This window comes from Thamnophis sirtalis, unplaced genomic scaffold (genome assembly GCF_051295495.1).
Source record: "Thamnophis sirtalis isolate CommonGarterSnake01/CBP01778 unplaced genomic scaffold, rThaSir2_p1.2 scaffold_4, whole genome shotgun sequence".
In the NCBI taxonomy this organism is placed as follows: Eukaryota; Metazoa; Chordata; class Lepidosauria; order Squamata; family Natricidae; genus Thamnophis; species Thamnophis sirtalis.
The window spans coordinates 25,744,881-25,762,894 of record NW_028261384.1 but is presented as its reverse complement, the minus strand read 5'-3'; the positions used below and the strand labels follow the sequence as shown (position 1 = coordinate 25,762,894).

The 18,014-nt window shown below is 40.2% G+C and overlaps 1 protein-coding gene across 3 annotated transcripts in view; it reads left to right on the top strand.

Moving 5' to 3' along the window:
- The first annotated feature begins 2,573 nt into the window (after window positions 1-2,573).
- The window catches only part of RUNDC3B (RUN domain containing 3B), a 37,628-nt gene continuing 22,187 nt past the window's right edge, over window positions 2,574-18,014 (top strand). Inside the window, exons 1-5 of one of the 3 annotated variants that reach the window (XM_014052199.2) lie at window positions 2,574-2,938; window positions 13,102-13,217; window positions 14,358-14,491; window positions 16,320-16,405; window positions 17,177-17,263. In XM_014052199.2, the coding sequence (XP_013907674.1) occupies window positions 2,835-2,938; window positions 13,102-13,217; window positions 14,358-14,491; window positions 16,320-16,405; window positions 17,177-17,263 (527 nt within the window). In that variant the 5' untranslated portion in view covers window positions 2,574-2,834. Of the gene's footprint in view, window positions 2,939-13,101; window positions 13,218-14,357; window positions 14,492-16,319; window positions 16,406-17,173; window positions 17,264-18,014 lie in introns of all 3 variants that reach the window. The other 2 variants (XM_014052198.2, XM_014052200.2) reach the window with 2 other exon arrangements.

Sequence of the window (18,014 nt, the reverse complement as noted above, 5' to 3'; positions counted from 1 at the left end):
CTTATTTAGCTTATCTTTAATTGTAAGCAGTGTTATCAATGCTTTTGCTAGTAGAATCTGTCTCTTTAAATCCATAGATTCTTTAGTTTGTTCTTCTTCTGTATCTTGCCCTCTGGAATAGATTTCCTCTCAATTTAATTCCTATTTCAGTATTCCATTCTTTCCATTTTCAGAAACAAACCAATTACCATAAATATCAGCAAGTTTAATTTCTTTATATTCATTTTCCACTTTGATTTTTTGGGTTGCATTTGATAGACATCCTCAATTTTTTCATCATATTTTATTGTTATGTGCTCTAAGTATTCCAGTTTTTTCTCTATTCTTTCATATAGTTACTCCTGCTGACTTTTGGCTGCAGTTCAATTATCTTCAACTCAGGCTTGACTCAGCTTTCCATCCTTCCGAGGTGGGTAAAATGAGGACCCAGATTGTTGTGGGCAAGATACTGACTCTGTAGACTTCCTAGAGAGGGCTGTAAAGTGCTATTGCTATTTTGTATTGTGTTGTGATATTGGATTGCCTAAGATTAGATAGATCCCTCAAAACCACTTCATGTACAGTAGCCATTTAACCTGATTGAATTTTAACTCAAAAATTGGAGTGTTTCCGCAGGTTGTTTATATGACACAAATGACACTACAGGGTATGCTTAGTACTGTCCTCCAATTCTACTTCCAATAGTAGAATTTCCTGTCTAATGCAGGTACATTTCTCTCTCTTAGCCCCCCCCTCATTACTTGCATATGGATTATTCTTTATACTATTTATTTTCTTTGTATTTTTTGTCATGGATTGCACCAGTGAGGCTAAAATCAATTTTATTGTATACATTATGTACAATGACAATAAAGGCTATACTACAGACGTGCTGAGGCTAGCTTGTTGATCAGATAATGGAAGAACCACCCAGGTTTATGTCTGCTAGAGGCATCAAAATTTATTCTATGGCTCTGGACAAGTCACTCTCTCACAACTAGAATGACTAGATATCTGGACAGGCAAGAGTGTAGAAACAATTGGAAAGGGTACAAATGGGAGGAACTGAAATAGAACACACTTCTTGACAAAATCACTGCAAAAAACTGCAAAAAGAATACTTAGGTCTAAATGTACTGTATATAACATTACTTTTCCAATATCAGAAAGACTGGGTTTTTTAATCACAGCATTTTTCCAAAAAATCTTTATTTTCAAGAACTGATGGTAGTGATAGTATAGAATCAACAACAACACTTTTCAAATTTCACCATTGAAATATGAATATATTACATATGATGACTCAGATGATCTACAACCTACAGTGATCCTATATTTGAGGGGGTTGGATTGAAGCCCATGGAATTAGGAAATAAACAATGTAAAGCTAGGCAGTAGAGTCTGTTTTCTGAAGAGGGAAAGAAAGCAAACAATTTACAGTTACAATACACAAGTTTGAATGAGTACTATTTTGAAGACAGCCTTATTTTTAAAAAAATACACAAAAAGCAGGATAATGGACAATGTAAGGACAAAAATAGGATATGTCCTCCTCAGTGAATATCTGGTAACCCTATTCTCAGCTCAATTTCCATTTGGATAGTTGGTGAAGAAAGAAATAGTACATAGGGTGTCTTACCTTGAGCTCTGAAAGGAAAGATATAGGTACAAATAAATAAGGCTTCCTAGACCCTACTTCTTCCTGGAAATTGGTTGTGGTTTTCTAATCCTTTGTATCTCTCTGTGTATGCACCTACATGTCTGAACGTGTCTATAATTGGGCAGGATTCTTGACTACAAATTATATGCAAGAATAAATATGGTTAATGCTTGGAGGCTCTGGGGTCCCTGTGTTTTTTTTTAAATAACCTAAATCTATTACAGTACCTAAATTGGCTGAAAAACGAGAAAAAAGGATAAAAAGAAACAGAACAAAAAATCTAAACAGGAATTGGTTAATACTTGGTTGAGAGACCACCAGGAGATCTCATGGCTGCAGGCTATATTGGAATTTTTTTTTTGAAATCGCAGAAGAAAATTACCTAGGAATCCTTGTGGGGCAGAAGTTGAGAAGATCTTTATTTTTTTTCTATGTATACAGCCTTGCAATAGGAGCTTGCAATTATGGCTATACGCAGAAAACTGCATAGCGATAACCGTCTTAGATATGTATATCTTTTATTCTCGCGGTGGATTTTCCGCGCGGAATACCGAAAAGCAGAATATATTTGGGGTTCCTCAGACCTCTCCATATGTTCGATGGATTTCTGCTGCTACGCCCTCATTGCAGATTTCCCAAAACAATGACTCGGTCAATAAAACCAGAGCCGTTCTCTACGAACCCTGGGCGCGAGGCGAAGCAGCAATCGCCGTAAGAATATTCCCTTCGGGTTAGCGTCGGGACAACGTTAGCCCCGCCCACAGCCCATCCGAAGACCCCCCGATCTACTTCGTTTTCTATTTACCTGATAGACGCTTCCGTTGCGGGAGAAGTCGCGAGCTGGTCCTCAGAAGCGCATCCCTGTTTAAGGCCCGCCCTCTCGCTCTCCGGATTGGCTGGCGAGGCCGGTGCTCTGCGGTCTCTGTTATTGCTGCTGTGCCGTTGCTGCAAGAAATTTTGTGGTCCCTCTTTGACTGCGTTCAGCGGCTGGGAGCCCATCCTTAAAGAAGGAGAGAGGTGAGGGGGCGGTTGAGCGACCGCCGCGGGACTCGGGGACTCGCTGCGAAAGTTATCCATCACCTTGCGAAGTGGCATCTGGGGCTGAAAAGAAGCGGTGGCGGCCGAATAACCCTCCCTCCCTCCCTCTCCTCTGGAACAAAGGCGCCGACAAGGCTGCTTTGCCCTCGCCGGAGAGATGGCGTCGTTCAACTTCGGGGGGCTCAACGCCGCTTCTCGGAGGAAGAGCATTTATGCTCGCAACGCAGCCGTTGAGAGAAGGAATCTCATTACCGTCTGCAGGTAAGTTGAGCTCACTGTCTGGCTAGTTGCATACTATTCATTAATATGTGTGGTATATGTATATGTATATGCATATTCCTCTTTTTGGCCTTTTAGCTGTAAATAAAATGGATAGATATATATTCCCTGAAGTTTGCCTCTGGTGGAAAAAGGTAAGCAGGGCTGATCATAATTCATTCTGTTGGAAGAAATGTCCATCTGGGTTCAGTTCCAAGTGGGAAGAAAGATACTGGGCACGTGCGCCATCACCAGCTGCTCTTCTGGTTTCTGGCATGCACATGCACACCAGCCAGCTAATTTTTGTGCATTCCGGAACCCAATGACCAGCGCATGTGTGTGCCGGCCATCTGGTCTTTGGGTTTTCAGAGATCCAGTGCATGCGAAGACCAGCTGGCTGGTGCGCATGCGCACGGCAGAAACCAGAAGAGCAGCTGGTCATGGCACACACGGTCATGCGCACTGGCCAGCTGGTCTTTGAGTTTCTGGGGCTCCGGCAAGCAAGTTCTGGTTTGACCGCCATCACTGTTGTAGGTTGTCTTGAGTCCCAGGCTCAAGGATGAATCTTGCTGGGTGATGATGTAATGAAGAGGATTGTATTCTGAAAAGGTGTTGGGCAATTCCTATGGCTTAATGGCTTTGTCCTGATTTGGATCATGGGTGAGGGCTAATCCTATCATGTTCTGATGGTGAAGGTCTTTTGTTTTGTAGATAAGCTGGCCCAGCCCTTTGTCTTATAGATAGGTTGGCACCAAAATATCTACTGGGAGGCAGGGAGCTGAAGTTCCCCTTTAGGGAAAATATAATATTCTGCCTTTTTAATATTTCCTAGAAAATTTCATTCTTCTTGGAGATGGGTGGGTGCTAACTTCCTACAATACTTACATGGTGTTGATGTGTGTGTTTGTGTACGCACACAGACGCACACACCAATACTAATACTATATTTTAAAAAGGTAAAGGTTTCCCCTATCCAGTTGTGTCTGACTCTAAGGGGTAGTGCTCATTTCCTCCCGGAAGAGCCAGCATTGTCCGAAGACATCTTTGTGGTCATGTGGCCAGCATGACTAAACACAGGGAATGCTATTATCTTCTAGGCCGTGGGTCTCAACCTTCCTAATGCCGTGACCCTTTAATATAGTTCCTCGTGGTGACCCCAACCATAAAATTATTTTATGTTTTCCATATTTTTTCAAAACTGTGTGTTTTCCAATGGTCTTAGGCAACCCCTATGAAAGGGTTGTTCAACCCCCAAAAGGGTCCCAATCCACAGGTTGAGAACCACTGTTCTAGGCTGAAATGGTACTTTCATTTACATGCTTTCTAACTGCTAGGTGGGCAGGAACTGAGGCAAATAAAAGGATCTCACCCCATCACATGGCACTCAGATCTCATACCTGGGCTGGGAACTTTCCAGCTCACAAGCTCAGTGTGTGTGTGGATGTATATATTCTCTGAAGTTTGGCTTGGGTTGAAAAAGCTCAGCTGGTTGAACATAATTCAGACTTGGATATATGACCACCAAAAAATATGTGGAAAGATTAAAAAAAACCATCCCAGAAGAAGGTACTAATGCATTTTCCCCCCAAATCCCATTCTGTCCATGTTTTCTCCAGTCTGTGTATCTTGAGTTCTGTTGTCAGTAAGATTTTCTGGTACAGTGAGTATGCATAATATTACTGCCTGTTGGGACTAGAATGATTATTTTGCAACTTTTTATTTTCTGGTTTTATAATTACTAATAGGTTTTCCAGTTTTTGCCTTAGGAATTATTCACCATCCTGTTATAAAAGCAGCGCTGTTGCAAATGTTAAAAATGCTAATGGGATAATGGTAGTTTTTATAAAACTTTTGTATATATCTTCTAAGGAATTTCTCGTCTTTACCACTGCAGTTTCTTCATTTTGCCTCTGAATTCTGAGTTTATTTCTTCCTAAATCTGAAAACAGATAAAATGACATACCATATTTTTCAGAGTATAAGATGCACCAAGGTTTTGAAGAGGCAAATTTAAAAAAAAAGTAGGTAGAGGGATAGAGAGGAAGAGAAAGAGAGAGAAATATAGTAAGTAGGTAGGGAGAGAGAGAATAGTTAGATAAAGGGATAGAGAGAGAGAGAGAGAGAGAGAGAAATAGAGATAGAGAAATACAGTAGGTAGGTAGGAAGAAAGAGAGTGTGTGTAGGTAGGTAGGTAGGTAGAGGGATAGAGAGAGAGAAATAGAAAGAGAGAGAAATGCAGTAGATAGGTATGGAGAGAGAGAAAGTGTAGGTAAGTAGGTAGATAGAGGGATAGAGAGGGGGGAGGGAGAAATACAGTAGGTAGATAGGGAGAGAGAGAGAGAAAGTGTAGGTAGGTAGGTTTGTAGGTAGAGGGATAGAGAGAGAAATAGAAAGAGAGAAATACAGTAAGTAGTGAGAGAGAGAGAGAGAGAGTAGGTAGATAGAGAGATAGAGAGAGAGAGAGAGAGAGAGAGAGAAATACGGTAGGTAGGGAGAGAGAGAGAGAAAGTAGGTAGTAGATGTTTCCAGGTGTATTTATCCATGTGCTGGAGAAGGAAATCACTGGCAATCTACAGCACCTAACTTTGTTCCTGCAGGCACAGCACTTGATTAATGTAATTCTCATCAATCAATTAAAGAGCTTTCCAAAAGGGGGAAAATGTTTTTGCACTATGCAAACCTTTCCAAAATGCCCCCCCCCCTGTTTTTTTTGCAAAAACGAGCCTGTTTTTTTTAAAATAAAAGCATGAATAGCTGGGGTGGCTTTCAGAGTGCTCCTGGGGGGGGGCAAAGAGAAGCAAAAACGGCCCATTTTTCACGAAAACGGTCCCGTTTTCTGTCAAAAAAACTGCTTGCATTATGGAGGCTTATAGAGTGCTGCTGGGGGCTGGGGTGGCAAAAATGGTCCATTTTTTTGCTTATTTCTGCCCTCCCCAGCCCCCAGATGGTGTCTGAAAGCCTTCATAAATGCTATGCATGGCCATTTTGGTGAAGGGGGCAGGGCTTCAGGAGGCAAAATAATACTGTATTCGATATATAAGACGCACCCAGATTTTCAGCCTTTTTTGAGGAAAAAAGTGTGTTTTATACTCCAAAAAATACGGTAGTTTTATGTCACTTTCTTGCATTGGAGTAAGATTTATGCCCAGAATTTGTCATGTTGGTTAACATGTACTTTATTCTGTCTTGCTTCTCTTGTGTGTTTTTGAATTTTTATGTTTTTGTAAAAATGTCATTTCAGAAATACTCCTGTAATAAATCATATTTTTCTATATGTCCTTCTGACCATAAATAAGGGTTTCATACGTTATTATGAGTAGTTATGTCTCAATTTGATTTTTTGATTTAGTAATCTGTAGTGAAGCCCTTTTTAGTTTAAATCTAATTAGGATGAGTGACTTCATGGATGTGTTTATGTAGTTTTCGTGGCAACAATGAGGAGGTGGTCTGCCTTTGCTTTTTTCTAATATTATATTTCTTTTTAGTGTAGAACTGTGGGATTCCTTAATATTAGTAGGTTTCCATATTACTGCCGTTGTATTGTGTTAGGATGCTAAATCCTGAGTATCCAGAAAAGAGGATAAGCTTTTGTAGAAGAATATAAATTCTTCTAAATGAATAAATATAAATGAATTCCCATTGCAAAGAGAAAACAGCATTTGCCCTGTACCTCTTACCACTATAATTGGATTTCTACGAACCCAGGTTTAATGTGGTAATCTAGTGTGTAATGCAAATACAACCAATTTATAACTGAAAGTTGATTGAACCATATATAAAGATATTATGCAAATACAAATGATGCATCCTTAGTTCATTTTCTATATAAAACAAGGCTGACATTTATCTTGTGGAGAGGTAAAAGCCTCTATTTAAAGCAAAACAAAATGGATGGCATGGAGTACTTTATGTGATGAAGGCAAAAATGAATAGCATAATTTCAGTGACAATTATGTATGTCATGCATGTTACAGCATCTCACTGGGAAGCCTAGCAATACATAGGGCCTTGTTTCATCATCATACTCTGTCCTAATGATAGATATTTTCTTTATCAGCTACTTTCAAGTATCTCATTTCCCAATATTATTATCACTGTTCGCTGAGTGATTCCAGGCAGAGTTCTTTTAGAACAGTACTATGATATAAAAGCTATTGCAGATCTATTCCAACTGCACCTGTTTAATGAATTTTTTCTAGAGAAACAATACAATAACTAATGGAAAATATATGACTGATTAAAAGTAAAAGATAGTACTGTCTGAATTGCCTGAAAAATTCCAGGCAGAGTAATTGCATAGTAATGGCCTTATCGACAGCATACATTCTTTGTAAAATTTTATTTACTTTGTTTAGCTAGTTCACTTTAGCATTATGATTATGAGGTGGTGTTGATGTGTAGAAATAAAATATGTAGATTAGTATGCAATACATACTTTAAGCAAGAATAATAAACTTTGCAGGGTAAAAGCTAGGAGAGTGTTAAAATTAGAAAAATGCTAAAATATTGAAAAGCAAATATTTCAATATGCTTCCAAGTTGCTTTAATACTGTACAAAATTTGATATGGTTCACACATCCTGCTAAGATATATTAACCATGTTTAACCATGATTTATTACATGTATAAACATTGTGTGAGTTACACAATATGATGAGCCATAATTAAATATTGTAAATCATATTAAGACTAAATCAGAAAAATGGATTCCATTGCAATTTGACAAGTATAATAAAACTAGCTGTTCCCCGGGTATTTATTTATAGGGGGAAATGTCCAGACCAAATGTTATTTATAATGTTGGATTTTCCCTCTTATCAGTGGGAGCCCACTTGTGGAGTAATGTGAAGCCATTACCATGACAACTCCACTAGCTGTACAGTAGAAGCCATTTTATAGCAGTACAGTAGAAGCCATTTTAAGGCACAAGAGGCTGTATCTTAACAGAACACACCTGGGGGGTGTCTTGCCCCCAAAGTATTTGTTTCCAGAGAGTAAATCTTCTGAGTTTGGTTGAAATTGCTTGAGTCATTCCAGAGTTACGTGCGCGTGCGCACACAGACACACACATAAACATACACACACACACACTTTAAGTCTCAAATGTGTATGTAACCTTTAGCCATTGATGTATGTAAATACTTCATCTAAATTATTATATTATATTCTAGTAATCTCAGATATTTTTTGCTCTATAAGACACACTCCCCCCCCACCCCAAAAAGTGGATGGAAACGGTGCAGGTTCTTTTGTGAATAGCAGCCAAGCTGCGGAAGCGAGGTTCTTTTACAGTGCTGAACCCCGCCTCTTCTGTCTCTTTTCTGCAGTGCAGGAGTCAGTCAGAGCTGACACATGAGAGGACAGCTATCTGTGGTCCTCTCAGGCTCCACCTGGTATTTTTGTTCTTGTTTTCTTCTTCTAAACCTAGGTGCATGGATCTTATGGTCTGGTGCGTCTTATGGAGTGAAAAATATGGTAATTGCTACAGTTCTTGTAACATATGGTTGCTTCCATTTTTGTTCCCCCAAATTTGCTAAGTACTGAAAAAAAATAACTGTTTTGCCAAAACACATTTATTTTTATAAATTAATCTACCGTATATACTCGAGTATAGGCCGACCCGAATATAAGCCGAGGCACCTAATTTTACCACAAAAAACTGGAAAAGTTATTGACTTGAGTATAAGCCTAGGGTGGGAAATGCAGCAGCTACCGATAAATTTCAAAAATAAAAATAGATACCAATAATGCCATTGCCCATTGAATAACATATACAGCCTGCCTGTGCCCATTAAATATACAGTAGCCATTGTAAAAATTTGCTCTGCATAGCAAATTATTATCACACAATACCGGTGTATTCAATGAAATACTTCACTCACCTCATGATGCTGATGTCCCGCTGTGATGATGTCCCGCCTCCTATGACACACGGCACAGTGATTCCTATCATTGGATCACTGTACCAGAGGAGGTGGGACATCGCTATGTGGCTGCTTGCCATAACAAGGAGGAGGTGGGACATCGTTGCAGAGCGGCAGGAGGGGGAGGAAGGGGAATCGTAAGATAGCCCTGCATTACATTAGAACATGAGGAGGGGGGATGGTGCAGTGCACGCTGCGCGGCAAACTGACACAGAGGGAGGGGAAACTCAGGGGCACTGGGCCATTCACGAGCGTCACCCAGCGGCATGGCCCCGCCCCTTTTTCTCCTCCATTTCGGGCAAATTTTTCACTGACTCGAGTATAAGCCGAGGCGGCTTTTTTCAGCTCAAAAAGTGGGCTGAAAAACTAGGCTTATACTTGAGTATATACAGTACTAATAACCTTACTTCTATCAAATTTGGTAGATATCTGGAAAGTTAAATAAGGAAGGAAGGAAGGAAGAAAAAAGAAAAGGATGCGCAAATGAAGACAATACTTTATGCTTTCTCATATTATTCCTATAAATTCATCTATTTCTATTTGCGTAGAAAGGATCTAGATTGTTCATATTTTGTTTTATTTTACTAATATATTTCCTAAGTTTCCTTGAAAATATCTTATTCAGTAAGAAACTACAAATAACAGGAATAAATAAATACTGAGGCGGGCAAGACTATTATAATTAATTTGTTAACATATCATAGATCATTTGATATGAAATGTTGTACTGTATATTATTTCATTCTTGTACATATATTTTTCTGTTTTCTAATATAGATCTTTTTACTTCTTTAAATAAGAGTTTACTACTTTCAAATGAAGTCAGGCTAATATAGTTCTGTGTTGTTTCTTCTTCTATGTTGATTAAAGATGTGCAAAATATCCTCATATGTAATCTTACTATATAAAGCTTTATATATTAGTTATCCTGTCTTTTGAAAATAGAATAGACTGCATATTGCATGCATGATATAAGCAAATATAAATAAAATGGAGTTAATTGCAGTAGTTAATTGTACTACTTTACAGGTATTATATCCTTGATTAAAGACTGAAGGTACTAGGTCTCTTCCTATCTTCCACAGCATAGAGTTATTTTATGTGTGCAGGAATTTTCATGAGTAGGGATAGTTTTCCACTGCTGTGTTCATCTTTCAAAAAATTGAGGGCTTGTTAATGGACAATAAAAAGGAAATAGAACCAATGAGTTTGTATTCTCTCTCAGCAGCAGGTTTTGTTGAGTTAAGAATTATATATATTTCAGCTCCTTACATACATCCTGCTTAAAAGTTTGTGAGCCCTTTGGAATTTTCAATATTTTTACATAAATATGACTTAAAATATGATATGTTCTCCAAACAAACCCTAAAACTAAATAAGAGAATTTCATTTAAAAAATAAATGAACAAATTAAGTTTTTGATTAATTTATTGAAAAAAATGAAGCTATAAAGCCGCTTCACTAGCAATTAACATCCATATGAGCAGAAATTTACACCAAGATTAACATTAGACTAAGAAATAAACAATATCCCAATCAAAGAAGAAGTAAACAATATCCCAATCAAAGAACTACCAATGAAGACAAACAAGCTAATGCTAAACAACAGCCTAATCAAGGAGCCTCCAAGAATACTCATACCAACACTGACAGGGCAAGCCACTAGTAATATAAAAATGAAAGCAAACTCCAAATCCTTGCAGCACTGATGATGCTTCCTAGTTTGGTAATGAAATGTCTGTCAGAAAACTCAGTACTAAAGACCTACAGTTCAACCCTGAGCTCCATGTAATATTGTCTTCTATTACTGCTACATATTTATATGTAGCAAAAAATAGGTGTGCCTTTAGGATAATCAGTTCATTTGAAGGTGTTGAATGAAGGTGTTGAAGGTGTAGAATGAGGTGTTTTAATATATGGAATGATACTGGTGTGTGGAAAGTCATGCCTTATATAAAGAACAACATTGTGGTTATTCAGTCTCCAAGTTTGAACTTTGCAATTCCAGTTTAAAACCTTTGATAAACTAACATTTTCATAATACTGTAAATATTGTAATGAAAAATTATACAGCTCTGAAAATACATTTAAGATTAGAAAAGGGCATAAATAATCTGTTATTAGAACAATGGAACAAAAATCCCCTTCACTTTTGCTTGCTACCTTAGCCAATTTGTTTTTAGAAACTGACCAAGTGAGATTTTCTGTGAGAAAAAAAGGGGGGGGGAATAGAATAGAATTTTATTATTTGTATGCCGCCCTTCTCCGGGAGGACTCAGGGCGGCAAACAATTCAAGGGGGAAAAACGGGAACATAAAAAACAAAAAAAACAAAATACAAATAGTAAAAGTAAACAACAGTCGCACAACCATACATGTCGAGAGGGGAGGGAACTCATCACCCCCAGGCCTGCCAGCAAAGCCAGGTTTTGACGGCTTTTCGGAAGGCTGGAGAGAAGTGAGGGTCCGAATCCCTGTGGGGAGTTCATTCCAGAGGGCCGGAGCTGCCACAGAGAAGGCCCTCCCCCGGGTAATAGCCAGGTGGCATTGGCTGGTAGATGGCACCCAGAGGAGGCCAACCCTGTGAGATCTAATGGGTCTGTGGGAGGTAATTGGCAGCTGGCGGTCTCTCAAGTACCCAGATCCAATACCATGAAGGGCTTTATAAGTTACGACTAGCACCTTGAAGCGTATCCGGAGACTGATCGGTAACCAGTGCAGCTCGCGGAGGATAGGTGTAATGTGGGTATACCGAAGTGCACCCACAATCACTCGCGCGGCTGCGTTCTGGACGAGTTGAAGTCTCCGAATATTCTTCAAGGGCTGCCCCATGTAGAGCGCATTGCAGTAGTCCAGTCTTGAGCTCACGAGTGATGGACACGAGTGCCTCCCGGTCCAGGTAGGGACGCAACTGGTGCACCAGGTGAACCTGGGCAAATGCCCCCCTGGTCACAGCCGACAAATGGTGTTCTAGAGTCAGCTGTGGCTCCAAGAGGACCCCCAAGTTGCGAGCCCTGTCTGAGGGGCATAGATTTTCACCCCCCAGCCTGAGTGATGGAATATTGACCAAGTTTTTGGGAGGGAAACACAACAGCCACTTGGTCTTGTCTGGATTGAGTACAAGCTTGTTAACCCCCCATCCAGACCTTAACAGCCTCCAGGCACTGGCACATCATGTCAACCGTTTCACTGAGTTGGCAGGGGACGGACAGATACAACTGTGTATCGTCCACATATTGATGGTGTTTTATCCCGTGCCGTCGAATGATCTCACCCAGTGGCTTCATGGGAGGACAGGACTGAACCCTGAGGAACCCCGTATTTCAGGGGCCTAGGGGTCGACCTCTCCTCCCCAACTAACACCGACTGCGACCTGTCCGAGAGGTAGGAGGCAGGGGTGGGTTTCAGCCGGTTCGCGGCGGTCCCTGCGAACCGGTTGGTCGCCGAACCCGGAAGTAAGTAACTTCCGGGAACGGCGAAGGGCCCACCCGTGCGCCCGCGCCCGCTCCTTACCCGGTTTTGATGAATTCTGCGCTTCCACGCATGCGCAGGACGCATACAGCGCTTGCGCGATCCTCCAGGAGCAGCTGGAGCATCGCACAGATGCTAGTACCGGTTGGAACGGGGCAAGAAACCCACCCCTGGTAGGAGGAGAACCATCGAAAAATGGTGCCTCCCACCCCCACCTCTCGCAACCGTCGCAGAAGGATACTGTGGTCGATGGTATCGAAGGCCGCTGAGAGGTCAAGGAGCACTAGGATGGAGGAATGAAGTTTTGATGTTGAGATTTGAATATTAGATTGGATTTAATTAGGGAAATATTGTGGATTGGTGTGTATGTGTGTTTGTGTGTGTGGGGGGGTTGATTTGTTTAAATATGTTTGAATATTAAATGCAATAGTTAAATAGTTCAACTAAAACAAAGAATACATGAATATTGGATTTTTAAAATATTAAATGCTACTATTTAAAAGGTTGTTTATTCTTAACACATTTAAGAGATTGTTGTATTTTATTATTATTTCTGTTCTTGAAAAATCATAGGTCACCCTTCTTATAAATGTCACTTTTTACCTTTATCCATTTTATCCCCTACTTTTTTTAAAATGTTATGTTTTGTTTTTACTTTATATGTGTGTAAATATTTGTATTTATATATGTACTAGATAAATACAAATTATATATGTATTTATATATAAATGCTTCAAATTTTGTATATATGATAAATTATGTTATTTTTTTAGGTTTTCTATCAAGACATTGATTGATCGCTCATGCTTCGAAACTATTGATGATTCTTATCCTGAATTCAATAATTTTGCAGCTATTTTGGAACAAATTCTAAGTCATCGGCTCAAAGGTACATAAAATCTGATTTTATGTCTTTTGTGGAAGAGACCATCTTCTACAATATACTTTTTTTTGGAAATATAATGAGATTTAGTTGCTGTAATTATATATTTTTGCTATACATAGGTTTTGAGATTCTATGATTTTCAATTAGTCTTTCTCTGAATTGAAGTTAGGATTCTATTGCGAGCTGAATATATCTAGGTTGCAAACTGAAATTTTGAAAGATTATTAGAAAATAAAAATAATAGTAGGCTGTAGCCCAGCAATGGGATCATGTGGGACATGCCGCAACCATAATGCAATGTGCAATCCTCCCAGTGCACATATACACATGAGACGTGTGAACCCCCCTCCCCCATTTTTTGCATGTTTTTTTCACCCTTCCCAGGCTCCAGAGGCTTTATAGGAGCTTGGGGAGGGCAAAAACAGCCTCCCCCACCTCCCTGGAGGCCCTCCGGAGGCTTCAGGGACCTTCAGGAGGCTTCCCTGAAGCCTCCGGAGGGCTTAAACCGACCCTACAAGCAAACCGGAAGTCCATTCCCAAACTTCTGGTTTGCCCATAGGGCTTGTTTTTTGTGCTCCGGATGATTCAGGGAAGCTCCTGAAGACTCTGGAGGGCCTCTGGGTGGGCAGTGGAAGCTCTTTTTGCCTCCCCAGGCGCCTATAAAGTCTCTGGAGCCTGGGGAGGGCAAAAATGGCTTTTTAAAAGGCTGAAGTCAGCTGGCCAACGGCCACATGCGCGCTGGACAGCTGACAAGGCAACGCCTTGCGTGCCCTGACAAATGGCTCTGTGTGCCACCTGTGGCACGTGTGCCATAGGTTCGCCATACCGGCTATAGCCTATAGGCTAATTCTCCACAGGCAAAACAAAGCCATAAAAATACTCTTGAGAGTCTTGAGGAATGTTCTTGTACATGACTGTTGTTACCACAAGAATACCATTTGTTAAGTGATTTATCATAATTTCAAAATTTTAAATGCTCCTTAGCTCCCAAAGTTGGTAATTTCTATGTTATTTAAGGACCTTTTTTTATACCTCTAGGTTTTTATAATTCTTCAAATAATCAAATCATTTAATTTATAAATACTTTATGATATGCACACTTTATTTTAATAATTAATTTCTTTCTGTTCCCTGATTTTTCAGGTCAAATCACTTGGTTTGGGTATGAAAGCCCTCGTACTTTCTGGGATTATATTAAAGTGGCTTGTCGCAAGGTTTCATATAACTGCATTTGTAGCATTGAGAATATGGAAAATGTTGCTTCTTCAAGAGCTAGGGTGAGAATTTTAACATTCATCTTACTATGTGTTTGATATTGTTCAAAAGAGAGTAGAATAGAGTAGAGTAGACCAGACCAGACTGTCTGAGTGAGGAAAACATAAGGAACTTCTGGTTGCATCTGCATTACATTTAAATTTCCCAGTGCCTGCTGGGAGGTTGTGAGTTCAGGGGGACTGAGAAGTCGTCCAGTGGCGCAAGGTAAGCACCTGGAAATGGCTACGAATCTAAAACAGCAGCAATACATTCTTGGTAAGTGCATCTTTGATTGCAGTTCTATTTTATTTTAGCTTAAAATAAAATATCTGGCTTAGTTCAGTGCAGTGTTGCAACTGTCTTACACAGACACATGGACAGATCGCTTATCTCGAGTCTTTGCTCTTCAGATAGAAATTAGGTTTCCGGCTCAGCCATTCTTTTAATTGACCTGTCCCGCTATAAGCCTCCTCTACCACAAATACGCTGAAGGAGAAGGGCAGTATGAACAGCGGTGGGATCTGGCAAGGTGAGAGCTGTGAATAACAAACACAAAGCTTTCACTTTGTCCTTGCATAACAGATACAGTACCCTTGCTGACCTTACTAGGGATACTAAGGTAGCAGGTCAAGGCAGTTGTGATGACAATAACTCAAATGAGCAGAAGATTGTGGTCCAAGACAAAGAACTTGTTTTGGCTAGGGGAAAATATGAATCAGGTACTGTGTTTCCCCGAAAATACGACAGGGTCTTATTTTCTTTTTACTTACAAAATATGGCCTTGGGCTTATTATAGGGGAGGGCTTATTGTTTTGGGGTTGCCGGGCAACTGCTCCCTTGCAAACTGCCTCTCGAAGAGCCGGGCACAGGGTCAGGAGTGAAGCAGCCATGAGGTGACCAAGCTCACGAGCAACCGCTCGGCAAACCCCCTCCAGCCAGGCAGAGCACCATTCATTGACCGAAGGGGTATCCCTAAGGCCCAAGCCACGTGGCGCTCTGCCCGCTCCCCAGTTCCCGCGGCTTGGCACATTAGGGATACCCCCTAGGTTAGTGAATGGAGCTCTGCCTGGCAGGAGAAGGGGGTTGCGCGAGTTCCTGTTCCGCCCGCAGTAGGCATGCCTCCTAGCCTTAACATGTCCGGGCCCAGCTCTCCCTGCAGCAGCAGCTGCTGCTGCCACACTCCGAACATAACATCTTCTCCGGTACTAAACTCCAAAACTTGGCTGCCGAGTCTTCCAGCTGTGGCCGCTCTAGTAGTGCGCTCTATGTTGTGGGCTGACTGCTGGAACACTCTGTCCAGAAGATTCTGTTACAGAATCTTTATTCTTATTATTATTATACAATTGTATCACCGGCGACCCTGCTATCAATCATAGACATCGCAATACCAGGTGGATAGCAGGGTCACCGAGAAGGAACATGAAAAAATTGCAAAATACCAGGACTTAGAAATCGAAATTCAACGACTATGGCACAAACCAGCAATGATAATTCCAGTGGTAATTGGCACACTGGGTGGTATTCCAAAAACACTGGAATTACATTTAAAACAGTTAAAAATTGACAAAATCACCATCAGTCAAATGCAAAAAGCCGCACTGCTTGGATCTGCACGTATATTACGAAAATATGTTACGACGTCCTAGGCCCCTGGGTGGGGCCTGAAACAACAACAACAACAACAACAACTATTATTTTATTTCTTAAAATGAATTGTATAAAAACTTGAACATAAATAAATATGAATAGGATGAAGTATGATAACTTTGTTATTCTGTTTGGGTTTCAGAGATTGAATGACTGGACCAGATTTCTGTTTAATAATATTTATATCATAATTTTGGATTTCAGGGAAGAGCTTGGATTAGAGTAGCACTTATGGAAAAACACTTGTCTGAATATATTTCGGCAGCTTTGAGAGATTTCAAAACAACCAGGTATTAAATATTTTGTTAATAAAGTAGATTTTAAGTTATTATTTAAAATTCCTAGTTATTTATCAGATTTAGTCAGAAAATAATAACATGCATGCCATCCAGTGAAGCTACGTATTGGAAAGCAGACAAAAGCAAACACTTCTTTACTGATCACAAAATGAATTTGTAGAATTCATTATCATAAGACATGATGTTGCAACCAAATTTAATGGCTTTATAATGGAAGTAGATTAATTCATGGAGAAGAGGGTTATCAAGATTACTGGTCTTGAAGACACCCTGGTTTGGTCCTCCAAAAATCAGTGGCAGCAAATAATGGTGGGGGATATGTAGCTTTCCACAGGCACTATAGAGGCATCTGTAACTTATTTGAAAAAGAAAATGCAACACTAAAATAGTTTATTGACCTTATTAAGCAACACTGTTCCTATGCTCTGAATAAGTGTGTGTGTGTGTGTGTAAAAGTTCCTTTCTACCCCAATTGCAGCCTGATATTTTTTAAAAAAATATATAATAGTTAAGTTTTATCCTAAAAATATGCAGACATCTTTATTCTGAATAATTTGTTGTTTATAAATAGGCCCATAAATATATCAAATCCAAATAGTTCCATAGTATCCCTGATATGTATAAATAGAGAAGGTAATTTAAATTACTGTACAAATGAATAATTTTCTTAGCAATGTAAATTAAAATTTGGTAGCTCTTGGCATTAACCACCATCACTAATTTGAATATTTGGCATGTTATTTGTTAATCTTTTTGTAGAAGATTCTATGAAGATGGAGCAATTGTATTGGGAGAAGAAGCAAACATGCTAGCTGGCATGCTGCTCGGACTCAATGCTATTGATTTCAGGTATTCATTCTTGTGAAAGTGAAATGAAACAATTTTATTTAGTAGGATATAGTTGATTTTATAATTAACTTATTATTGGTCAAAATGTCATATTTAAAATGTGTTTATTTATTTTATGGAAGTAAAATTTTAGAATATAGAATAACAGAGTTGGAAGGGACCTTGGAGGTCTTCAAGTCCAACCCTATGCCAGCGATGGCGAACCTTTTTTGGCTCACGTGCCATAAGTGGGGGGAGCGCAGGGGGATAGTGTGCTGGCGTGCCGCACCCATAATGCAATGTGCGTTCCCCTGAGTACACATGCACGCACTACAGGTGTGACCCCTCCCCATTTTTTGCATGCTTTTTTCACCCTCCCCAGGCTTCAGAGGCTTTATAAGAGCCTGGGGAGGGCGAAAACAGCCTTCCCTGAAGCCTCCACAGCAGTCAAAATGACCCTCCGAGCAAACCAGATGTCACTTCCAGTTTGCTTGGAAGGTTATTTTGAGCGCTCCAAAGGCTTCAGGGACCTTCAGGAGGCTTCAGTCAAAACGACCCTCCGAGCAAATCAGAACCGAACTTCCGTTTTGCCCGTAGGGGCAGTTTTTTGCGCTCCGAAGGCTTCAGGGAAGCTGATGAAGCCTCCGGGGGGGGAGGGGCTCTTTTCACCCTCCCCAGTTTCCTATAAAGCCTCTGGAGCCTGGGGAGGGCGAAAAATGGCTTTAAAAAAGGATGAACTCAGCTGGCCAGCTGACAGGGTAGCGCCTCGCGT